The following is a 23,281-nucleotide window of genomic DNA, read 5'->3' on the forward strand; positions in this document are numbered from 1 at the left end:
CTCAGAGGCCGACTTCGAGCTCTGGACAGCTTCATATCGGACTGTGGTGAGGTCCATGGAAATGTTCTTGAAAATCTCCCCCAAATCTTTGGAGACGCGAATTGACTGGACGACGCCAAGTCCAAAGTCCAACAACTCTCAACGTCTTTGGTTCTGTGCCCTGTCATCATACTGCATGTGGGAGAGCAAGAGTGTCCAATGGGGCAGCCAGGTTTTGGAACCCCTGTTCCGAAGGGAGCCGGTCCCTCCCTGCCTTGTTCAGCGGGACTGGCGGGTCTCGGCAACGCACTAGTTTTCAGCTGGAATGGATCAAGAACGTGATGGAGAGACCAACCTCTCTGGACGTGGATAGGGGTTGTTGCTCCGAACGACGGCCCAAAACGGCACTCAAGTAAACAAAGGGGAGCATCCGCGGATGTTGAGGCAAAATATACAACTATACAATACACTCTATGTCATACATGATGTTTGGTATTTGAACACCATTTAGTTCTTCAGCATTGTGTCCAGAACGCCGGACCCTGTCTTTTGGTCCTTCAAGTTCAGCTGGGTGTTTCCCGCTCCTTGAAGCCTCGCCTTTTTCTTCTGTTCCATCAGATGACCGGCAATAATACCAACAAGCATGCCACCCAGATGGGATACAACATCCATGGTATGGTTCCTGCTGAACAATCCCCAGATGTTCAGACCTCCAAACAATCCAATAAAGGCCAATCCCTGAACACCAGTATACGGGTCAGGAGGCAGGCCAAAGATCTTGAAGCCCTCGAATCTGTGCATCCAAAAGTAGGCTGCGGAGATGCCGTAGATGGCGCCAGATGCGCCGAGGGTAGTCATATGGAAGTTACCCTTTAGCACGAGCCAGAACAGACTGGTCAGGAAGCCAACAGATCCGGACAGAATATAAGTAGTCAGGAAGTCGGCCCTGCCAACCTCGTCGTGAAGCCGGGTGCCAAAGAACCAGAGAAAAGGCATGTTGACAATAAGATGACCCCAGACAACCTGATGAGAGAACACGGCACCAAGCATGCTGAACGCGTTAGGTGTGGCAGGCGAAATCAAGAAGTACCGCAGCAAAGGCTTCCACATGATAGGGACCTTCCAGAGGAACCAGATCAGAACATTGGCGCCGATGAGGACGGCAACGGTGGCGGCTGCTGGAGGACAATCGGGCCATAACCTGTTTTCGCGGCTGGGGGCGACGTAGAGCTGAGAGTAGGTGAGGAAACCGGCAACGAGGAGAGCGACAAAGACGGTCGAGGGCAGCAGACGCTTCCACGCAGGCATCTTGGGAGGTTCCTTGAGGTCAGACATGGCCCATTCCTCCCATTCCTTTCTCTTGGCGCTGACTTCACGCTTCGGGGTGTCGTCCGCTTTAGCGAGAGGCCCGGCCTTGCCGTTCTTGTACTCTTCCTCGAGCTTCTTGCGTTCCTCTTCCTGCTTCCTGAGCTTCTCCTTCCAGATAGCCTCGTTCCGCGCGCGAATAGCATCGAAAGCGCTTTTGCCGTAAACCGATCGGGGTTCGGGTTTCTTTTGCTCGGATTCCTCGACACCCTCAGTATCGTCCTGGTACATCTTGAACCGTGACTTGTACCCCAGTTGCTTGGTGACGTTGTCCTCTCCCTCGGGCTGGGCCTGGGCCTGGGCGTCTTCTTCTTGTTGTTTTTCCAGGGCTGCCAGCTCGTCCTCGGCGCGTAAGCCGGCGTTCACAACCTCGTCGACATAGACGTTCTTGCGAAGGTAGTCCAGTGCGATTCTCCTATCTTTAGGAGTGTATCCGGCAGTATTGACTTTGAGCACAGGGTCGTCAAGGGTTCCCGCGACGCGTCGACCGTGAAGAATCCTTAGCAACCGGTTAGCCGCAGGGGTGGTCATCTGGGGTCCGAATAGTTGAAGAACCTCGCCAGCTGCCAGGTCATCGACGCGGAACGGCAAGCCCTCCTCGTCCTTGTAGTTCGGGGGTAGGTCTACATAGTGGATAATGACCCTGTTGCGGGCGGCAAACTTGAGGGTGCGTACGGCGATGCGCGAGATCGAAGAGGGTCCAGAAAAAGGTGTCGAGGAAGAAAGACGGCCCCGCTTGGCTTGCCATTGGTTCTGGGCCGTGGATGGGAGCAATGTCGTGGAAGAGAAGCATCGCGTCGTGGGTGCGGCGACGACGAGCAGTCGGCTACATGCTTTGGAAAAGTGGTGAGCGGCGACCTGGACGCCCGGCCGAAAGGCATTGACGCCCAGGGAGCAGTTCATGGTCACGGAATGGGCGCCCTATATCGCGCCGTTTCGCGCAAACTGCCCATCAAGGTGAGTCCGAACTCGGGAGTTGTTGGACCGGCCGATCTGGGGGGGAGCAACCGGAAAACGGCCAGGGAAAAAAATGACGGAGCTCCCGGACCCGGCAGGCAGATTTGTACAGTATGATTGGTTCTTTGAGGTTCAATTGGCTCCATAGAGGGGCCGTCTTCAGATGCTCTGCCCCTGCCGTTCTCCAGGCACCTTCGCGGGACGCAAGGGCCCCGCATAGCAAGCTTCAAGAACGAGCTCCCGTCCAGGCAATCGAGCTGCGACGTCAGGTCAGGACCTCGAAATTCATTAGAACCCGACTACTAAAGCAAACAACCAAAGTGCAGCCTTCCCTCGCCATCGTAATCATCGAATTGTCGATCCTACACCGGATTCACTTTTCAATTTCTATTCTTGTACCTCAGGAATATAGGTCAATCACAGCGTCAACACCCTTCCACAAGAAAGCCGATTACCTGCACAGGGAGACAGGTACTTGCTTCTATAAGAATAGTTAGCAATAGTCCACACTGCCCAAGTACTTCGACGACAGCCAAAACCACAACAACCGTATCAGTGTTTCCTCCTTGATACCCATCACACCCAAAAAAGATGTCATCTTCCAACGAATCCCTCCCCATAACCCCCCAAGCTTTCGCCGCAGCTCTAGAAGACCTCCCTGTCTCGGCCCTGCATCTCAAAGTGCTTGAAATCTACAACTCCATCGCCCACCTCAAGTACTCCAACGAGCAGCTGCGGCCCTTCGCCGAAGGTATCGAGGCCCCTCTCGGCTCCAGCACCGGCGAGTCAGCGCAAAATCAACCCGATCCGGACTGCGTGGAAGCCATCCGCGAGAACGAGCAAGTGATAGTCCGCATGGAGGAGCGCGTCCAGCTGATCAAGAACGAGGTCGAGCGCAGGGGGCTCAGTTGGACTGAGTTCGAAAGGAAGGACGAAGTCGAGGCGGCCGCGGCGAGGAACAGGGCTCGCGGACCGGTGGAGACTGGTGAGGATTCGGACGATGAGGAGCAAAGACAACCGATGACGAATGGAACTTCGACGACGACGACAACAACAACAACAACAACAACAACAACGACAACGACACAGCACCCTGCTTGGATGGATGGGACGTTTCAGACTGGAGTGATTAGGAATGGAGAGATTGTCATGGATGATGTTGCTGGGTCGAGGAGACAGCAAGGACAACAAGGTGGAACTGGTAATGGTGCCGGTGCTGGTGGCTCGCTGAGTGACGAGGAGCTGAGGAGAAGGATGGAAGAACGACTACGGGACTTGGGAGGGGAAAATGACGAGGAGGAGGGCGGTATGCACCTGTGAGAGGCAAGGGACGGGATTAAGGGACCGAAGGAGAAGGATAGGGGTTGAACATCGTGAAGAGATTACACACGACTTGTCACTTGCAGCATGGATCGGCAGACTGGCGTATAAATGACTTTCTGGTGCGATTCTTGTTATTCGGTTATTGGGACGCCTCAGCGCTGTGAAGGTTGCTTAAACAAATGCTGCAAGAGCGGGAAAGGGGTTGCAAACCACCTTGGGAAATTCTAGAATTTCTTAAAGGTTTTTCTCGAACAGGCCTGCGTTGCATCTCATTTGCCTGACACCGCGATTGTTTGCTGCGTCTTCATGTAATTAGTGTTCAGAAGTTTGAGACCACCCCCAATCCCCACAAAATGCATCATTTCTCGTTAACTTCATACTGCCAAAATGCATATCTATCAAAATGACCAGACTATACAAAAGATATAATTTGATGGAGAAATCGACTTTTCATGCAAAGAAGCCATTATCATAAGAGTAAGTCCTGATTCCATAGTACACTAGAGCTACAAACTTGGACTATTTCGGCCACAAATGTGTTGGCGCATCTAAAGTGGACTTGGGAGTTCGCCGGATTTCCCTCATCCTAAGCACAACATACTTTTGATTTCATTTTTTCTCTCCTCAGAAATAAACGTATCAATCTCAAACCCTTCTCATAGGAGCACCAGATAAAGGTAATTTCAACGCATGTAGGAGCATCAAAATTCTATGGTTGGAAGGTTGGTTCTTCCTCGAGTGTTAAGAGGGGTGTAAACAGAAGGGGGTTGCTCCAAGCTCTTACACACTCGATTACTTAAAGAACCTAAACACGTCCTCTACCTTATATATTTCGAATCATCGTTGTCACAAGCGATAACTCCTAGTCTTTAGTCCAACACATGGGATGATACAACGACGTAACCCATGTACTTTTCTTTCTTCAACAAACGACGCAAGTCTTCTTTTCTTTTTGTCCGGTGTTTGATTCAAATTACCGAACCCGTCATCTTGATATTCTCCAACCATCACTTCTACCTTCCAGCATACCGAACGGTGTTTGTTGTGAGCGTGCTGGACCTAAAACCTAATGGCAGGCATGTATGGAGAAGTTGGGATGACATGGTCCGAAGACGATGATCGGCTCCTCTCGGTTGAGAACCTGCCCACTACTCTACAGCATGTAGGGCTATCATCCGACCACTTATCCATCATTCCAAGTGGGCAATCGAATCTCATCATCTTCCGCCCGGATCCCAACCCGACTGGAATGCAACACGAAAGGCACCGTGGAACATGCTGCATTCGATATGGACATACTGGATAACAATGACCCCAATCCACTTGAAGAAGATGACGTGCTTGCGTGTTTGTTCATCTCATATATTCCTCCAAGTTTGTTTCCAACATCAATCATGTCCTAAGGTAGGTACAAGCTGAAAACATTCGATCCACCACCTGAGCCTGACTACCCTAAGAGGCCAAAGAACTAAACCATTGAACAAGTCAATTCCCTTACACCCCTATGCGAGTTTCTGATGCATCTAAACAAGCTCAATATGTCTTCTTATGAAGTTGAAGACGTTCCCTAAATCGAAACGAAGAAGCCGAATTGCGTCTCCTCTAGATGTTTCAGGAACAAACAACCCAGCATTGGGCTACTTCTGCTAGATCGGCGCTGGTTCGTATTACTAGGATTGCTTATTCTAATTGATGCGCCCTCATGAGGTATATGGAACGCATATATGTAACAGGCAGGACATGAAGAAATGAGCACCTAAAAACTGCATCAGCCACGAGGGCAGTATTCCGTATGATGAGCAGAAAGGGTGAGATTGAACATAAGTGCGGCAGGACTTGTGAATGGAAGCATATCTGTCGAGGTGGAGTATTTTCCGTCTGCGATATTTCTCCCCGTTGACTGATCCGTCCTCCATCTCTAGAATCAACAGAGATGACGGATGGATGAAAGACAGTTCCCGGTCTTTTAGTTCCTTGGCCTACACACCCTTACCACGTCAAATATAATTAAAAAAGCACATCAACGACCATGAGCTTCTGGCAAGGTAGTTGCAAATCATGTTACAATTTTTTTTGGGCACCAATCGTTCAATCCAATTGTGGTGAATTTTCTGCCTTCAGTTTGCTGCTTGCCTGTCTGCCTGCCAAAAGCAGTCTCAGTCTTTTAGCCATGGTTCGATCAACACCTTTCCCTTTCCTTCCCTTCCCTATCCACACCCCTGAAACGCCCTTACACCGACATGACGTGTTGGATGTTGATCCCTAAGATGATCCCAATTGCACGGAGTCCGAACTTCTGTTTCAAAAAGCAAACCACAACGAAAACAGCAACAGCAACGAGAATCCTGAACTGCAAGGCATTGCAGCTAGAATACACGTTCTGTCTTTTTGTAGCCATCGCATCCATCGCAACCATCCACGCTCACCCCATTTGCTCAGCTCACCCTTTTTCCCCTATGCATGTAAAGTGCTGAATGAACATAGTAGGTAGGTAGTTAGGTACGCGTGCCAATCATGCTAATACTCTCTGTACACGGAACTCGCAAAAACGAAAAAAAAGTAAAGGCAGTAAAGATGCAGAAAAAAAAAAAGAGAGAAAAACACAATAACAGAATGGCTATGCTAGATATTGAACAACTCGTGACTTGAAATCGTCCCGTTCTCTGAAAGTGTGCGTGCGTCAGGATGACGGGACAAGAAACACACAAATGAGACGCAATGCTTTCGTTTTTGGTTGATAACGGCAGCAGCACCAACAACGACAAGATGCCCATCGCTGTCCCACTTGGCATTCTCTCTCTGACAAAGATATAAACCTTTGAGGCTCAATTACGCATGCATAGCAAGACCGCTGTCAATGGAGCCAATCATGCGCTCCTTCTGATTCATCCTGTTAGAGGAAGAAGATACGGAGCTCGACGAGTTGGTCGCGTCTTGTAGGACAAGCTTGGTGCTGGATCTGCTGGTGGGCCTGGCCTTCGGGGACGAAGACAGCGTCCTATCCTCCGAAGCGAGACGAGCATCACCTGCGCTCTTGATGGTAGGGAGCTTGGGTCTCTGGGCGGCATGGGGAGGGAAATGGCTGCTGCTCAGTGACTCCGGGCTCTTGGAGATGTAGGCGTCCTCCTCCTCGTTTTCATCGCTGTCGGGCATGACATTGCGGTTACTGCGTCTCCGTGTGGTCCGTCTTTTCGGTGCTTTGGTGCTTGAGTTGTCCTCGTCGGATCCGTCAGAGCCCGTAGACAGGTCCTGGCTTCTGGTTGTACGACGGCTGCTGGTTCTCCGTGCCATTGAACCGTTGGTGGCTCTCTTAGATCTCGCCCGGGACATGGTCGAAGCAACGGAATACAACTCGGGATCCAGATATCCGTCACCATTGGCAGTTCGCTGCTGAATCTTAGCCTCAAGAGCCTTGTCACCAACAATTCGCCCCAGCGATGGCCGTCCGTCCGTCGACATGGTGCTGCCCATCGTCCTCTTGGATTGAACGCTCATCGTGCTGGCGCTCCTGCTAACGGGGACCTTGCCCTCCATCACCTTGGCGGGAGGTGGGGGTTGCAACATCCAGGCACGCGCGTTCTTGTGCGAAGGCTTGCTGCTGACGACCGGAGGATGGTAGTCGTTGACGGGCGGGTTCTTGGTGGAGAAGTAAAAGTTGTACCTATCCTCCTCCGTCACCTGCTTCTCGAGCCCTAGCTTGGATTCGACATAGCGGCCAGCGCTCGACCCAGCCTGCTTGATGGCGTCCATGAACTTGTAACTTGTTCTGATGGACTCATCGTCATAGCCCCAGAGTTCCTCATCTTCGCGCTGATACCGCTTCATGTTCCAGTCGGTGCCGACTGTTGTCGCAGAAGCTGTCTTGCTCAGTACGGCACTAACGGCATCGTCATGCTGTTCTGGAACACCGGACGTAGAAGAGGGCCACCTTGTATCTGGCCTGATAGTCTCCGTCTCTGCGTCTGTTGCTAGGTCTGCTGCGACGTCCACGAGCGGAGGGTGGACAAACCCAACAAGCTTATTGTTGGTTTCCTCCGTTGTCGGTGTTATTGGCGTCGCTGTCGTCGGCTGTGCCATGCTGATGGCATGCGTACTCCCAGTTGCTATGCTCACTCCATCTCGACTTTCCCACATCAAGCCCCTCTGGCTCTGACTCTTGCTAGCATCGTTCGGTTTGTTCTTCTTGGGAAGACATGGCCCCATGCGGATCTCCTCGGCCCAGTAGGGGTTCGTATTATAGGGGTCCGGATGGCGATATAGGTGCGGCTGCTCAGCGATGATTCGTGCCTTTTCCTTTCGCTCCTTCTTTGCCTTTTTCTGTGTCCGGTGTTCATGGCGAAGTTGGAGACATGGGGTGCAGGCGAGGTAGTAGAACAAGGCCGACTGGATGGCGACGCAGATAGACATCCTCAGCTAGCACTATGGCCAGTGCTGGCCGTTCTCTCCCAACCTTGACACTCCCTCTTTGTCGGTCCTCCTCTTTTGCTGTTTAGAGATGATTTTTTTATCAGATCGATATACCGAGATCATATATTCCAAACGTGGGAAGTTTCGGCAAGGTGTCCCTGGTTCGTGCGAGCGGGGTCGTCGTCGTCACGGTTGATGGAGTCCCGGAGGAGCCGTTGGAGTCCCTCACGGAGATAGCGATGGAGTTTCCAACTGTGTGTATTTCATGAAGTCCGCAAAGCTACACTAGCATGTAAGTCGCTTTCTGAAGGTGGATCAATCGTAAAGATGAGATATCGTGACGAGCTTGGAGAAAGGAGTCAATGTGGACAAGTTTCCCCTCAAGGGAACTGTTGGCGGCGGTATAGGGGGCGGAATTGAAGAGCCAAAACAAGACTGTAGCGGATGATCCGGGAATGCAAGGCGCGTGGGCGATAAAGGAAGCTGACTTTCGTCTACCAGTGAGCTGAAGTTGCGAGTGGTTGCGGTGTACCGGTAATGCGATGGCCTGGTGGTGTGGTGGCCTGTCTTGTGCTTCCCAACCCTAGCCGGCTCGCTTCTCCGCAGGACCCTACTGGCGACAAACAGGTAGGTTAGGTGAGGAGGGGAAGGTTTGTAGAAGGTCAGAAATGCGTCGTGTGCCCTGCTCAGTCGTCGTTGGCAATGGATGGCGTAGGATGATGTGGATGTTGATGGATCCACGTCTGCCAAATCACAGCTGGAGGTGGAAGAGTTGCGTCGTTGTCGCACCCGGGCATTGGCATGGGGTACCGTCAAGGTGCTGCTGCCCGGCGTACACGTTAACGTACAAGTGGTTGGAGGAAGACGGTTGCGCGGATACAGAAGAAACCCAAATGCACATGCAATACGCTGTTTGTCCAGATAGCGAGGAACGGAGCTGCACAAGATTGATTGCTTGATTGATTGCCAATTGCCCAGACCTGGAGGGCAAAAGGGGGCGAAATGGAGATGGCTAGGTAGAGCGAACGAGGTCGGTCGCTTACAAGAGAGAGAAGCGGACAGAGAATCGCGGGAACCAAGATCGGAACTTCGCAAGTCAACGTCAGATGCAGTAGAGGAAACTGAATGTCATGGTATGTAATGACGGGATTCTCTTTGCTTTCACTTCAATTGCACCCCGTGCTGGTAACAATCAAGCTGTGGCCACGTCCCTTTACGTAGAGATACAAAAATGCGTGGTAATTTGGAAACGAAACGGGAGGGAAAGGGGCATGGTCAATGAACCATGGAGATGGACGGATCGTTTGATGAGTGGGCAAAGTGGAAAGAATGGCGGGGCCATTTAACGACGAAACCCGTAAACGTTTTCCCCGTCCAACCCTTGAGCGGAACCCAGGGGCTCGGCGAAGTAACCAAGGGAAGGGAAGGGGGTGAGGATAAACCACAGGGAAAGAAATGATTGTGTGGCAGGAGGAAGCTCACTGAAAGGTTGGGGAGCACTGCAGCCAGGGGCAGCCAGCCTCGAGCCACTCACCTCAGCACAAAGATGCAGCAACAGCAGCCAAAAGAGAACGAATAACTGAAGTGGAAGGGAACCAAGTGAAGGGACCTCGTAGCCCACAGGTACCTACCTGTATGTACCTTACTACCAGGGGGTGTGTGTATGGAGGGCTGGACGGCTGGACGGATCCATAAGCGCACCAAGCCAAGCCGTGAAAGCTGTGCCGGCAGCCAATAGGGACCATTAAAGACTTCTACCCCACAAACCGCGATACTGCGTGCAGGCACCGTGATACCGCCAAGACGACGCTTGGCCGGGCACAGCCTGGCGCTGCCGAGAAAATGCATCGAAACGTTCCACGCAATTTGGGGGTTCAGGAACGAACAACCCAGAGGAGGGCTCGCTTTGCCTCTTTTGGGTGTCACCGAAGAGACAATCTCATCTCGGACATCTCACCCAGATCTAACGGCACGTGTAGGTAGTAGCGTACGGGTCTCGTCAGGAAAGACAAAAAGGTTCTCTCACATGATGCCAACTCGATTGCACGGGTACATTGAACAAAACAACGTCTCTATGCCTCTAGGGGACTTGGACACGGATACCTTTGGCATAATTCTGTTATAGGCGGTTCGCCTTTGTCTCAACTGGCCCAATTGCAAAGTTTTACAATTTCACATGTCGTATGGAAAAGGTATTGAAGGTTTCCGGTCATTGCTGATCCCAGTCTATGGCATGTACGAAATTAGCATACCGAGCGAAGCCCAGCAACGGATGGATAAATGGCCGGAGACCCCCATGCCACCGTTTTCCTGTGCTGAAATGTTGACGGTTTCGGTTGTTGGCTCGTTGGTATTTGAATGTCGATGCATAATGCCTCAGGGCTAACGTGCCGAACCTCAATTACCATACCCCGCCATCAGTTTCATACATGATATCCGAAATATCATAATCCATTGCCGTTTATCCGTGCAAGGTCCAACCAGCACATGGTTAAAGTGGCCGCCGAGAATAAGCGAGAGATTGCTGGTCGCTCGGTCTGCATGGGCCGTATCTTCGCGATGAAAAGGACCGAAGCTCAGCAGAAAAACCACCAAGAGGTAGACGTCCCCGTGCACCATACCGCCGTGAGTAGACATTCTTCATCGTTAGATAGGAGAGATGGCATCCTTACTGTCGAATTTTGGAGGCAGAGGTAGGTATGTAGGTTACTAGTGTCCAAGTTTACTAACTGTTTGTCACCAAATTGATTTCAGCTATCAAGCCACTATATCAAGAACCAACAGGGGCGAGGTAAGCAAATGCGGAGAAGCGGAGCGTCGTCAAGGTCTAGTGCCGGCGCACGAGAACGTTTAAAAGGACGTTAATATACATACATACATAAGACTCCTCGCCCAGCCCATGTGGCTCTTCGAAAAAAAAAGCCAAACGTTGTCTTTGTATAAATGGTAGCAAACCCCATGATCAAATGGTAAAACAGATAGATCGACTCCGCGACGTGGTCACATAACAGGAGCATCCTCCTCCTCCTCCTCCTTCGCATATCCACACCAAGGACGCAAACAGCACATGTTGATTAGTGATAGAGCTTATTACCCCCTCGATCCGATTTCCCCTTTTCGTACTAATGGTCTTGGTCCAATACCCAGAACGCAGGATAGATCTGGTTTAAACGTCCCACTCCGTCTCGACGAGCTCACGCTCGTCTTCCTCCTCCTTCGGGCTCAGGGCAGCAAAAGCAGACTGCTGGTAGACGATCTTGGACGACTTGTTGCCATTAATGGCCTGAGGCTTGGTGGGAACCGGGGTAGAAGCCTCTTGAAGCTTGGCCGCCGCGGACTCGGACTCGTTGGCACTATCAGTGGCGGAGGCCTTGTTCTTCTTGGACTTCGACTTCTTGGTCTGGACAGTGTTCCAGGCCTCCTCGTCACGGAGAAGCTGCATCTGCTCCTCTTCAGTGGGCAGAGATGACATCCAAGTCTGAGGCTTCTTGGTCTCGGCAGCAGGGGCCTTGGCTGGCTGGGCGGCAGCGGGAGTGCTGCTGCTAAAGGTATCCAAGGGCTCAACAGAGACGAACCCGTTGTTCTCGGCACCGCTATCGCTGTGGGAGCTGCCATTCGCGCCATTGCCAGTCCAAGCAGATGTCTTGGCAGCCTGGGCAGCCATGAAGGCAGAGCCATCCTTGGCAGCACGGCCTTCGGCGATGCGGGCCTCCCTCCTCTGCTTCTCGAGCAGAACCTGTCTGGCCTTCTCAGCCTCCTCACGAGCAGCCTTCTCGGCCTCGGCCTTCTTGCGGTTCTGGCGTTGCTTCTTGGTTTCAACCTTCTCCATAGGCTTCTCCTTCTTTGCCTTCTTCTGCTTTACCTTGTCGGTATCGGTGAGGCGGAGGACCGAAGGGCCCGCGGTCGTGGGTTCGAGCATGTCGCTAACGTCCCCGGCGTCCTGGGCCTTGACCTCCGGGGAGGCGACTGAGGACTCGTCGTCATCGGCATCGACGCCGGTAGTAGAAGAGGGGGCAGACACACCCTTGGGGGTAGCCTGTTGAGGCTCGGCCTCGACCTCACGCTCGAGGGCACGGGACTGCTTCACCGACTTTTGACGCTTCTCATCCTGCTTCTTCGTGTTGAGGACGGTGCCCTGCTTGATGCTGGCGAACTGGCGGGCGAACTCGCGGTTGTCGATACCATCATCTTCATCCGAGCTGTAACTTGCGGGCTTAGTGGTGGTGGGCACAGGGGTGGCCTTGGAAGCAGCCTTGGGAGCAGCTTTGGGAGCGGGGGCAGCCTTGGCCTTGGCAGCCTTTTGCTTGGGCTTCTGTGCCTTCTCCGGCTCCTCGGCGATTTTGCTTGGTGGTTCTGTTCGTTGCTTCTTAATCTTCTCTTTGGGTTCCTTGCGTGTCTCCTGCTGCTTCTCCTCCAACTTGTGTCGCTGCGAGGGCTTGCGAGCAAGCTCACGCTTCTTCTGCTGCTCTTTGTAGTTGTAGGTATAGAAGCCGGCAACGCAGATGATGGCAACCCATCCGGCCAGGGTAGAGAATGAGATGCCCATGATTAAGGATGGGGATGTGAAAGTCGTGGTGCGTGGAATGAAAGCGCGCAACGTTGGGTCGGACGCGTAGATGGCAAGCTTCGAGGTCACTGGGAGGGACCGCTGGCGTTTAAGCAATGATCGTCGCTTTATAACGGAGCTTCTGTGGGGGCAATTGGGTATGCTGCTAGATCGGAGACCCTTTCAAATGTCCGTTGGTGTCGGGGATAAGGTAGGGTGATCTTAGCTGGCGATGTCGAGATAGGAGGAAGGACTTTATAAATCCGCTGCCACGTCGTGGGGTAACCAAGATGATTACAAGGTAAGGTAGGTAGTTGAACTGTGTATCTGCCTTTCCGCACCAATGGGTAGACGGAGAGAATCGATATAGTAGAAAGTGGAGGATTAATTGGTGCTGGTGGACGGAAGGGTTGGGGAAGAGAAGAAAAAGATGGCCTCGTCTGGGTCTGGAAACGAAGTCGGTCGAGGGACCTTGTCTGTGGTGGGTGGATGCCACAGGTGAAAGGTGTTCAGATGTTAAAGGCTCCTTTTGCGCTGTTCATTGGCCCGCCACCGTGTCGCGCGGAGATAGGTGTTGGCAGGGATAGGTCCTGCGGGCTGCAAGGCAGGGGTGTTGATACCCCTGTTACCCGCGGAATGGGTGGTGAGGACCTTGGAGGTGCGAGATCACGTGACCTTGCTATCGTTAAGTTCTAAAGCATCAAAGACTAACCGCCACTTTTTTCTACTCGCTCTTCTCAAAAGGATGGACGTGCCGGCGTGGTCCGCGTGAAATGGGTTATGTTTCGTCACTTTACCTTGCAAGTCCAGGTGGTACTTGTTTTCGAGGTCGGCCTTGATGCTTCGCTTGGAGCAAAAAAATAAAAAAATAAAAAAAAAATGGATGCGGTGTTCCGGGAAAGTGGAAGCCTTTTATAATCTCATTCCACGTTCCACGTTCCAAGTTGTGTGTCTGTTGGCCACGGCGTGCATATTGAACGCGGCAATGGAACAGCGCATGGTCGGGCAGTTGAACGTTTCATACTACCTCTTGTGTGTCTCATCATGGCTACAACGTCGAACTATATTGTTGTCTACCTTCGCGGCATAGAGAGCCGAGGACTGAGACGTGAGCGTCGCCAGACTCTATACGTATGTACCTTTCGCCAAACATATAACGATTGCCGTTGAGTGTCGCATCTTATCTGTCTATCATACCTACCCGCAAGCACGACTCAATTCACAGATCCGTTTCACCAGCACGCGGACTGAATGTATACAATTTAGTGAATACATAAAAAGCCCCACCGCAGTGACCCTGTTTGTGCTCGGGCCTTCACTGTTCTGGAACCAGCCGGCAGCGGGGGTTGAGAACTGAGGTCGAGGTCCGTCCACCCCATTTGCAGCGGCCGGCGGAAGCCGTCAGGCGGTCCAAATCACGGGTGACGGCACAGACGGGATTCGGCGCAGCTACCGAGTCGGACATGGAGGCTTTACACACACCTACGGCCCGGGCGTGAGCAAAGTCTGGATGGAAGGGAAAAGAATAACTGGGTCACTAGAGTAGCGTAGATTCAACGGTGTCTTAGGTGTGTGTCGTGTTGCCATTCTGCACTACTAGGGGGGTACTTGCGATGACCGTCCCACCTTCCTATCACAGCGAGTCTTACCTCTAGTGTAGAGCCGGTGCTAACGACCCCAAGACTCGGCGGGCTTGTTGACCCCGCGTCAGATTGGCAGACTTCAAAACTGAAGCGCTTTTCTTAGCTTGGTGAGTGCTTATCCTGACCTCAACTTCACTCTCAAAAGTCTTTCCTTTTGAAGACCAATTTCGCTTTTACTACTCCCATCTCCAGTGTGCAGTACGTATATGACCCTACCTGTTATCCAGCAAATACCTTCCGTTCTGGTGAAAACTACAACCGCTTCAAGGCGTCACACACATATACACTTCCACAACCCGCAGAGGTGAACCGCTTAGCATCACTCCGCCACCCGTCCTCGCATACAGATAATTTACCAGCAGCCGAATACATATCAAAGACTGACACATAATTCGCAGAAGAAAAAAATCCCACCATGGCTCCCAAGCAACGTGTTATTCTCGACACCGACCCCGGTGTCGACGATGTGCTGGCTCTTCTTCTCGCCCTCAGTGCCTCACCCGAGGAGCTTGAGCTTGCTATGATCTCCGTCACTTATGGCAATGTTCCGCTTCAGAGGTATGTGTGGATGGTCATGAAAAATTCCGGGTAGCGGCAGCTTTTGTCTAACCTCAAGTTCCTTTCTTCCCGTCCCGCAGCTGTCTCCGTAACGTCGTGGCACTGTTCCACGTGCTGGAAAAAGAGATGAAGTGGCGCGAGGAGACAGGCAAGAGCACTCGCGGCTTCGGTGCCCTCAACACCCATAAACCCATTGTCGCCGTTGGCCCGGAGCACGCGCTGGAGGATGAGATCCTCGCGGCCGACCACTTCCGTAAGACAGACTCAGACCCCCACCGCTTTTCCCTCAGGAACAGAGCAGTTAACAAATTGTAGATGGTGCCGACGGTCTACATGGTGTCCACGAGAAGGTAAGTGAACTCCGAGGACTGCGTTGCGTTTCTTGTCATGGTACGTTTGACCTGACCATCGCCCCAGCAACCTCATCTTTCCCCTGCCGACACCTGGCGCTCTCTTTTCAGCGACGAAGAGCCCCAGGGTGAAAAAGTTGAGCCTCCTTCGTACTCCAAGTACTTCACCCCAAGCAAGGCTCCAGCGCACAAGGAGATTCTCCGTATCCTGAAGGAATCGCCCGAGAACACCGTCACCGTCGTTGCCGTTGGTCCCCTGACAAACGTGGCGCTGGCCGCTGCTGAGGACCCCGAAACCTTCCTGCGCGCCAAGGAGCTGGTTGTCATGGGTGGTGCTGTAAACGTCGAGGGCAATGTGACCCCCGTCGCCGAGTTCAACTGCTTCGCCGATACCGTTGCCGCCGCCCGCGTCTACGCCCTGACCTCGCCCAACCCGATCTCGACCATGCCCCCCGTCATCCACGGCAAATCTTTTTTGCCCCCTTACCCCGCCAAGCTTTCCAAGCAGCTTAAGCTGACCCTTTTCCCTCTTGATATCACCACCCCGCTCGAGCTGAGGAAAAAGTACTTCTACGAGACCATCCAGCCCATCACCAAGTCCGGCAGCCCGCTTGCGCTGTGGATCGAGACCTTCATGACAGGCATCTTCAACAAAGTCGAAGCCATGCTTGGCGACGGCAGTGAGCCCGGTCTGTCTCTCCATGACCCGGCGTGCATTTGGTACATGCTGACCCAGGATGACCCCGCATGGGAACCCGTGGCGAAGCCGGAAGATATCAGAATTGAGACCTCCGGCCAATGGACCAGGGGCATGCATGTCGTCGACAGACGACAGAGGGCGAAGCCGGGTGAGCAGTCAAGCATGGTGGAGACGCATCCGTCAGATCCTCTGGATGCGACCACCTTTGACGATGTCCCCGGAGACGACATGGGCTGGCTAAGCGTGAACAAGGGAAACAGAATTAACAGGATGGTCAAGACCCCCGGCGACGAGAAGTTTGCCGCCATCCTGATGGATAGACTCTTTGGTTAAATCTGCCGGCAGCACTTGTTGATTTTCTTCTTCTTTTGTATATAGAAAGCGAATCTATTCCACGCGGAGTTTTTGAGATCTGGGGTATCTGAAATCAATATTCGCTGGGTTCCTCAAAACGAGAGCTGGACCTGCCCGTGAAACCTTGTCTTATTTTTCTTCCTCGGTCAGCATAAGTCTTAACGGGGAAGTAAGAGGGGAAGAAAGATCGTCGATTGGGCATACCAATGTAGTAAAAGAAAACCTGTAGCTCCGCGTACCAAATGCCAATGATGCAACCAAATCTTGTGCCACGCCCATTATTCACCGGTGTTGTCCTTTATGTCAACTGCCCGCGACCGCCACACCGTTCGACTTTTGTCTTTTTCCCTTATTTCCTTCTCCTGCCTCCTCTTCTTGGTTTTTTGAGGGAGCGAGACACCATGCCTCACGCGCTCAGGTATAGCGCAGAAACGGTTTTATGGTTCGGTGGTATATTCTAATGCTTTGTCGTCCCAATCGTAGCCCCCTTGACTTTGGTCCAGTCTATGCTCTCGTCCAGCGACTCATCAACCAACCCAACCAGGCAGACCGTGTCCCCGCGAATCATGTGCGTTCCCAGCTCGATCTCGGCCGAGGGCTCGTCGTCATCGGGGGAGCGAATGACTCGTTCAACAGCTCTTTGTAGGAACTATTTTGTTGGAGGGTTAGTTGTCGTTCGCAATATGCTTTGTTTAATTTATCAGGTGGCAGAGGAACTATATCCAAGTATGGATTGGGAGGGAGCATATACTGACCACATTCGTGCTCATGTCTACCGAGATCAGTGTGCCTACTAGGGTGCGGCCATCGACTGTGATTATGCAAACCTTTTCTAAAGTGAAGAAAGATGGATCTGTTAGCTTTCTGGTCTTGCGAATATCCTTGAACTTTGGGATGCCATGACCAATTGATCTTGCGACCAAGCAATAAAGAAAAGAGGAAGAGGGATCGAAGAAGCACAAGGGCTCAGGTAGAAGGGTAGACCAACTGTTGAGGTATGAATTTACCAAGCCCGCCGACATGGTGACGGATGAGTGGATGCTATTAGTCTTTGTGTTTTCTCGTACCGGCAATGCGCGGGCCCAAGACCGCGATGATAAGCAAAGTATCACGTAAAGCCCACGGTCTAACTTGAATTGCAAACAGAAAGTCGTCGGTTCAACTCAAGGGCAACTTATTCGCTTCGTGTGATCTTGGTAAGCCCGGCCGGATGGGGTCCCTTGGTCGTTTGTCGCTTCGAATGGGGCAATTGGTTCGTGGTTATTGATGTTTTCGTTTCTCGTTGATCGATCGCGAACGAGGAATACAACCTGGTCGGCGCGCCGCGTCAAACAAGAATAGTGGGTACGTAATGCTGGCGGGGAGGGATGTGGTGAAATCGTGGGGATGGGACAAGAACGTCGCCGTGAAGCTGGAGCTTCTCTTGTTCTTCCGTACATACGCAGTAGAATCGCCAAGCCCAGATCACTGACGACGGCTCACGGCAGACAACGTACTGTAGTGAAGGCTGGAGCTTCTGAAGCGGATCCATTCTCCACTCAATTGCCTGCCGCAAAAGCGACGCTCACCCATCGGCTTGCCCCTTTTCATTCGGGAGGGTTGCTTTGTTTACTTTTATCCGCTTTGGGGTGTCAATGCAGCCCTCAACTATCTTCGGTTGCTGCTTGGATGATTGCCATTATCATCGTATGGTCTACCATCAGAAATGTAGCGCTTTCTCTTCCTGGCGCTTCTCGTCGCTGATTTGCGGCAGTCTCAAAGAGCTCTATGGAAATTCGGTGGAAGCTTATACGTATAGCAGGGCCAAGATGCAGATGTCAACGTCCACTTTGGCTTAATTGACTTCCATGAGACCGTTCAAACCCATTGAACCTGCCGTTCCCGTGACTCGGAAGTTTGAATATGTCAATAATCCGAATACCGGCGGAGGTTGTGGTATCTACAGTCAAAACAGCCTAGGTAGAACCGAATGCGGAGGGAGATACAGACGCGAACCCCGCAGTAGGAGCCCCGCCCTACTGTGTATCTCTTGGACGAAGGCAGGGGACGAACATCTCCCGAAGGTGTACCAAATTGGCCAGCAATTGAACTTGTTCACCCAACGCAGCCGGTACATTTCCTCGCCATCTGCCGTCAGGTTATTACAGTTGACCTCGAGTATGTGGCGGCCGGAAAGTGGTTCGGAGCTGCGCATCAACTTTGATTTCTTAGTGTTTACTGTGTGTCATCGGATTTGCTTTAAAAGTGTTCGGGTTGACTTAGTCCGAGCTTCCACCTGTATCCCCACTGACTCGGCATGCCTTTCCTCCCCTTCGTACTTCAAAACTCCTGAAGCATCATATCTCTTCACTGAACATAGCCGTTCACGTCACTTCGGTTTACCAACTCCGTACAATGTCTTCCGGTAACCCAACTTCCAAGATGCTGGCGGCCAATTCGTTGAAGTAAATCTTCACCCAGGAAAGCCGCCCTGCTATGGGTGTCTGGCAGATGCTACCCGGGGCCAATATCTCGAGGATTCTCGCTCGATCGGGGGCTGACTGGGTAATGGTTGACTGCGAGCATGGAAACATTGACGGTAGGTAACCCGGAATACGGTGGTGTATAATGGGGTTTGTTGAGCTGAACGATATTGGTCAGATGCTGCGATGCACGAAGCAGTTCCGGCCATTGCCGCCCTGGGCGTTTCTCCTATTGTCCGGATCCCAGACCTTCAGCCATCGATGGTCAAGCGTGAGTGCCATTCGTATTGCCTTGCCACTCGGACGGTTACTGATGTACCCTTTACAGGAGCGTTGGATAGTGGTGCCCATGGAGTGAGTGTATAAGAGTATTTTGTGTTGGAGACATTTTTCTGACGTGCTCCAGATCCTTGCACCGCTCATCAGGACCGTTGAGGATGTCAAAAACTTGGTCACCGCGGCAAAGTTCCCACCAGAAGGCAAGAGAGGGTTTGGATCGCCCATCGCCATGCAAAACTTCAACCCCATGCCAACCTTCACCGAATACCTCCAGCAAGCGAACGAGAGTCTCTTGACCATGGTGCAGATCGAGACACAGGAAGCCTTGGACTCGGTTGAAGAGATTGCTCCGCTTGTGGATGTCATCTTTATCGGTCCTTTTGACTTGGGTAACAATATCGGCCACCCGATTATCGAGGGAAAGATGGATCCGGAGCTAGATGAGGCTATTGAGAGGATCCTGAAGGCTGCCGTAACGGCAGGCAAAAAGTGCGGCATCTTCTGCACAGGCGGAGAGCAGGCCAAACAGTATGCCGACAAGGGATTCCATATGATCAGTGTCGCAACGGATTACACTTTGTTGGGAGCTGCAATGGCGGACAGCCTAAGCATTGCGCGGGGCCAAGGGAAGCAGGACAAGCCGGCATCGTATTAACGAGAATGAGGCCCTGGCATCGACGCACACGAGTGCCAATAATAGGATAGCCTCTCTCATGACTCTTCGACTTGATTCATTTTAGCTTCAACCTGCTCGACCGTGAAGCGGTGCATCAACTTGACGGCCTTGGAGGAGAGTTGGGGGTCTTCTTCTGGGGCTTGAGCCTTGCTGATGTGAATCTGTCAAGGTGTCACTGGTGTTAACTTCCACCTAAGGCTCGACGACCTGAGTCAACTCACCACTGGAACATCAAAGTCATAAAGATCTCTCCAGGCCTTAGACTCTGGCTTGACAATGTCGACTTCCTTGTACTCGAAAGGCCGGCGGTCCCAGACATCGGACAAGACGGATCTTGCCTGAACACACAAACCACAGCCTTCACGCCTGAAAAAGGTGATCCGGGACGGAAAGGACTGAAGTAGCCGACTTGTAAAACGCATGTTGTTACTATCAAAGTTTGTGAAGGTAACCACAGCGAGATGCGTTTAGTTGTCTCGAGGATGTATGGTGTTGTTGTACTTGGCTTAACTAGGTAGATCGGATGTTGCTGACGTCGGACATACTGTGTAGCGCTTCAGTTGCTAACAAGAGGAAAGCATGTACCTGCCTAGGGCTGGCTTGCCTGCCGTCGGGGCACACCCACTGTACGCGCAGCACGCGACCACTGAAGAGGTACCTCGAAGTGACGACAGTACGGGTCCGAGCTCACGACTCCGGGGTGCTTCCCCGCCCCCACTTCTTAGCCCGACGGCGCGCCGGCACTGGTATTTGGGAATTGGCACGCTGGCTGTTATGGAACAGGAAGCCGCTGATGCTGTAGAAAGCTTGATCGGAATGTTCTACGCTCTTCTGAACGGAAACTTCCACAAGGCCCATCTCGTACTCCATTTATTTCTAGACAAACCACTCCCCTCCTCCTGTTAACGTTGGATGAGCATCGACCAAGCTTTCTGTCAACAGAATACAGTCTGCATTCTCTAGGTATTCTTTTCGATAGCGCATCACTCGCGTCAAGCGAATCTGCATTGACTGTCTTTCAAGGTTCTCACACCTGCATAATTGGATAACCATGTCCGAGGCCAACAAGTGCGTCCATCAAGGTTGCGGCAAGGTCTACACCGACCCCGAGGAGGTCTGCCGTTACCACCCTGGACCCCCTGTTTTCCACGAAGGCCAGAAGGGCAAGTAATGTCCAATTTGATGTTGTCCAAGTTCGGCGGGATGTAGAGATAGCCCCGGCTAACGCACATGGCTGCTTAGGATGGAAGTGCTGCAAGCCGCGCGTGCTCACCTTCGAAGAGTTCATGACCATTGAGCCTTGTACCGAAGGCAAGCACAGTACCACCGATCTTCCCCCCAAGATCGAGAAGAACGAGGCCGATCCAGCACTGCTCGAGTCTCTGGCCGCCACCCCTCCGCCACCGACCCGTACGCCCGTGCCTGTTGCGCAACATGCTCCCACTCCTCCGCCGCCGGCGCCAGAATCCGATGATGACGAGGAAGGAATTGAGATTCCGGATGGCCGCGTGTGCAGGAGAAAGGCTTGCGGCGCGACCTACCAGAAGGGCGCCAGCCGCGAGGGCGAGAAGTGTGTACACCACCCCGGCGCTCCCATCTTCCACGAGGGAAGCAAGGGGTACAGCTGCTGCAAGCGCCGCGTCCTTGAGTTTGACCAGTTCATGAAGATTGAGGGCTGCAAGACCAAGGATCGGCATTTGTTTGTCGGTAGCGGGAAGAAGGAGGCTGCGGCCGCATCAGGAGGCGAGGACATCTTGGAGACGGTCAGGTAAGTTCCGTCCGTTGTGATGATGTTTCGCAGCCAAGGTCGGCCAAGGATGGCTGTGTCCTGCAAACATTCTTTTTCATTTTGATCTGCTTGATCCTGCCATTCCACTGCAGCTCAACTGACCTGTGTTTGCTCTCAGGACCGACTTCTACCAGACCCCTTCGTCAGTCATCGCATCTTTCTTCCTCAAGAAGATCAATAAGGACGCTGCCAAGGTTGAGTTCAAGCCCAACTCCATTGTTCTGGATCTGCCCACGACGGACAGCCCCGTAAAAAGGTACAAGACGGAGGTGTCGCTCTTTGGGCCCATCGTCCCTGAGAAGTCAAGCTACAAGATCCTCGGCACCAAGCTGGAGGTTACGTTGTGGAAGGCAGACGGCAGCTCTTGGCCGGTGCTACGGAGCGATGACCGGCCAACAGGTGAGATTTTGCAGGTCGGCCGAGCCGGAAGGGTGTAGTAATTTAAAGGTTATGAGGGAGGTACCGGGCTAGAAAAAAAAAAAGCGAAAAAAGAGCGAGGGAAGTATGTCAGGTTTCCATAGTTGATTGTGCCTCGAACCTGTCCTGTTCCGTGTGTTGTTTGTTTTCGCCGAGAGCGCCGCCAAGGAACGGGACACGGAAGAGGTCAGCTTTTGGACCCGATAATTACTGCGGTGTAGGACGGCCTAGAAGCACAACCAGCGGCAGAGCACAATTTCACTCGGAAGCCCAGAACGACGCCATAGACGCACGGGGTTCATAAAAGCGTTGATTTTGATCACTCCCGGTTTCAAAGCAATTATCAAGGTAGGACATACATGGGTAATGGTTCTCGGCAGCTACGGAGCAGTGGAGGTAGGCTAGAGGCCGCCTCCGAAGATCAAGGACGGGAAGGACCTGGGACAAATTGTACCAAGCAATGGCAAGATATCGGAGAAACACCAAAGTCTACACTAGAAGATCACAGGTAATTGAGTTTGACTTTAGTAGAGACTCGGCTGATATTATATCGTGTAGTAGGATGAGCGACATCGGTTACATACAAGTCGAAAACATCTCTCTATGCAATATAGTATATAGGTATTCCCCAGTCACGTCATGCCCACCCAGCCTTACGCCCTCAGTCTAGCCCATTCTGAAACGGAATGACTAATACTCTCCGTGAGAAACATATCAGTTTTTTGATCGGGTGCTGTACGCGACCTGGCTCTTGGCTTTATCTCGGCCTTTCCTTGGCCCTCCTTGGCTGTCTCGGATTTGATAGTTGGGCTCGGATTTCGTTGGCGGTGAGATCGATCAGGGACCGTGATTTTAGATTGCCATATCTGAAAAAGGGAAGAAAAGAAGAAGAGCAAGAAGTCATCATGATCCCAGCCGATCAGACTCCTTCGTTGGGAGTTCAGCTCCTTTCACCTTTGACTCTTTTCACAATGTCTGAGAGGGTGCAGAATGACGAGAAAGAGATCACGATGAGAATGATTACTCTTTCGATATACTAGCTTCAGCCGCCTCTTGGCCTACTTACCATATCTAGTGTATGATTGGCGTACGATGTACGTATGTACACTACACGGTAGTTACACTACACACTCACACCCTTCCTGGATAGGATCTCTGGATCCATGGAATGCATGGAGGAGAGCCAAGCGTGACAACTGACGGGAAGGCAAGCTCAACAAGCTCGACAAGCTACTACGCAGTACACTACACTAAACTGACCCACGCAACCATCGTCTCGCATCTCGCATGCACTGCCTCAAAGATCTCCTATCCCCATCTTGACACCGTCATCAATCGGAGTCTACCCGCTAGATCTCCTTCCTTCTTGCTTACATGCTGGGTGTTTCTTCACCCGTCTGTCCGTCTCCTCCACCGACAACATACATACTACTCTACACTACATTCCCTACCACAGTACTTACGTAGTGTACACAG

At 52.2% G+C, this 23,281-nt stretch overlaps 11 protein-coding genes across 11 annotated transcripts; 6 read left to right on the forward strand and 5 right to left on the reverse strand.

The window, feature by feature from the left end:
* Positions 1-340: 340 nt before the first annotated feature.
* On the reverse strand, positions 341-2,408 carry B0T23DRAFT_372440 (uncharacterized protein). The gene has a single exon (XM_062836730.1). It carries the CDS (start codon positions 2,245-2,247, stop codon positions 487-489), a length of 1,761 nt encoding a protein of 586 aa, XP_062694952.1. The 5' UTR covers positions 2,248-2,408; the 3' UTR covers positions 341-486.
* A 79-nt stretch (positions 2,409-2,487) lies between these two features.
* Positions 2,488-4,061, forward strand: B0T23DRAFT_331732 (uncharacterized protein). The gene has a single exon (XM_062835733.1). It carries the CDS (start codon positions 2,893-2,895, stop codon positions 3,619-3,621), a length of 729 nt encoding a protein of 242 aa, XP_062694953.1. The 5' UTR covers positions 2,488-2,892; the 3' UTR covers positions 3,622-4,061.
* A 2,110-nt stretch (positions 4,062-6,171) lies between these two features.
* B0T23DRAFT_62171 (uncharacterized protein) lies at positions 6,172-8,486 on the reverse strand. The gene has a single exon (XM_062841551.1). The coding sequence runs from the start codon at positions 8,029-8,031 to the stop codon at positions 6,454-6,456; it is 1,578 nt and encodes a 525-aa protein (XP_062694954.1). The 5' UTR covers positions 8,032-8,486; the 3' UTR covers positions 6,172-6,453.
* A 1,942-nt stretch (positions 8,487-10,428) lies between these two features.
* On the reverse strand, positions 10,429-12,577 carry B0T23DRAFT_310066 (uncharacterized protein; the record flags this gene model as incomplete). The annotated part of the gene is made up of 3 exons (XM_062834563.1): positions 10,429-10,669; positions 10,902-10,938; positions 11,230-12,577. 3 exons carry the CDS (start codon positions 12,575-12,577, stop codon positions 10,429-10,431), a joined length of 1,626 nt encoding a protein of 541 aa, XP_062694955.1.
* A 2,058-nt stretch (positions 12,578-14,635) lies between these two features.
* On the forward strand, positions 14,636-16,161 carry B0T23DRAFT_311946 (nucleoside hydrolase; the record flags this gene model as incomplete). Its single annotated transcript, XM_062834661.1, has 4 exons — positions 14,636-14,778; positions 14,859-15,031; positions 15,094-15,128; positions 15,196-16,161. 4 exons carry the CDS (start codon positions 14,636-14,638, stop codon positions 16,159-16,161), a joined length of 1,317 nt encoding a protein of 438 aa, XP_062694956.1.
* Positions 16,162-16,639: 478 nt separating this feature from the next.
* On the reverse strand, positions 16,640-17,433 carry B0T23DRAFT_437414 (uncharacterized protein; the record flags this gene model as incomplete). The annotated part of the gene is made up of 2 exons (XM_062840623.1): positions 16,938-17,433; positions 16,640-16,831 (listed from the first exon to the last, which is right to left on the reverse strand). Exons 1-2 carry the CDS (start codon positions 17,202-17,204, stop codon positions 16,640-16,642), a joined length of 459 nt encoding a protein of 152 aa, XP_062694957.1. The 5' UTR covers positions 17,205-17,433.
* B0T23DRAFT_62206 (uncharacterized protein) lies at positions 17,434-18,026 on the forward strand. Its single transcript, XM_062841553.1, has one exon. It carries the CDS (start codon positions 17,569-17,571, stop codon positions 17,923-17,925), a length of 357 nt encoding a protein of 118 aa, XP_062694958.1. The 5' UTR covers positions 17,434-17,568; the 3' UTR covers positions 17,926-18,026.
* On the forward strand, positions 17,826-18,704 carry B0T23DRAFT_62196 (uncharacterized protein). The gene has a single exon (XM_062841552.1). The coding sequence runs from the start codon at positions 18,030-18,032 to the stop codon at positions 18,588-18,590; it is 561 nt and encodes a 186-aa protein (XP_062694959.1). The 5' UTR covers positions 17,826-18,029; the 3' UTR covers positions 18,591-18,704.
* B0T23DRAFT_62208 (Phosphoenolpyruvate/pyruvate domain-containing protein) lies at positions 18,518-19,695 on the forward strand. Its single transcript, XM_062841554.1, has 4 exons — positions 18,518-18,760; positions 18,823-18,915; positions 18,973-18,998; positions 19,051-19,695. Exons 1-4 carry the CDS (start codon positions 18,658-18,660, stop codon positions 19,576-19,578), a joined length of 750 nt encoding a protein of 249 aa, XP_062694960.1. The 5' UTR covers positions 18,518-18,657; the 3' UTR covers positions 19,579-19,695.
* Positions 19,635-20,021, reverse strand: B0T23DRAFT_425888 (uncharacterized protein; the record flags this gene model as incomplete). The annotated part of the gene is made up of 2 exons (XM_062839943.1): positions 19,635-19,760; positions 19,821-20,021. 2 exons carry the CDS (start codon positions 20,019-20,021, stop codon positions 19,635-19,637), a joined length of 327 nt encoding a protein of 108 aa, XP_062694961.1.
* A 629-nt stretch (positions 20,022-20,650) lies between these two features.
* Positions 20,651-21,825, forward strand: B0T23DRAFT_401948 (CS-domain-containing protein; the record flags this gene model as incomplete). The annotated part of the gene is made up of 3 exons (XM_062838626.1): positions 20,651-20,762; positions 20,842-21,367; positions 21,507-21,825. The coding sequence occupies 3 exons, from the start codon at positions 20,651-20,653 to the stop codon at positions 21,823-21,825; spliced, it is 957 nt and encodes a 318-aa protein (XP_062694962.1).
* Between the last annotated feature and the right edge of the window lie 1,456 nt (positions 21,826-23,281).

Source organism: Neurospora hispaniola, assembly GCF_033458365.1.
Source record: "Neurospora hispaniola strain FGSC 10403 chromosome Unknown B0T23scaffold_2, whole genome shotgun sequence".
Classification (NCBI taxonomy): Eukaryota; Fungi; Ascomycota; class Sordariomycetes; order Sordariales; family Sordariaceae; genus Neurospora; species Neurospora hispaniola.

Coding starts and splice junctions, on each gene's coding strand:
- B0T23DRAFT_372440 (XM_062836730.1), bottom strand. CDS start 2,247: ATGAACTGCTCCCTGGGCGTCAATGCCTTTCGGCCGGGCGTCCAGGTC.
- B0T23DRAFT_331732 (XM_062835733.1), top strand. CDS start 2,893: ATGTCATCTTCCAACGAATCCCTCCCCATAACCCCCCAAGCTTTCGCC.
- B0T23DRAFT_62171 (XM_062841551.1), bottom strand. CDS start 8,031: ATGTCTATCTGCGTCGCCATCCAGTCGGCCTTGTTCTACTACCTCGCC.
- B0T23DRAFT_62206 (XM_062841553.1), top strand. CDS start 17,569: ATGGGACAAGAACGTCGCCGTGAAGCTGGAGCTTCTCTTGTTCTTCCG.
- B0T23DRAFT_62196 (XM_062841552.1), top strand. CDS start 18,030: ATGAGACCGTTCAAACCCATTGAACCTGCCGTTCCCGTGACTCGGAAG.
- B0T23DRAFT_62208 (XM_062841554.1), top strand. CDS start 18,658: ATGGGTGTCTGGCAGATGCTACCCGGGGCCAATATCTCGAGGATTCTC. Junction 18,761..18,822: donor CGAGCATGGAAACATTGACG/GTAGGTAACCCG, acceptor GATATTGGTCAG/ATGCTGCGATGCACGAAGCA. Junction 18,916..18,972: donor TCAGCCATCGATGGTCAAGC/GTGAGTGCCATT, acceptor TACCCTTTACAG/GAGCGTTGGATAGTGGTGCC.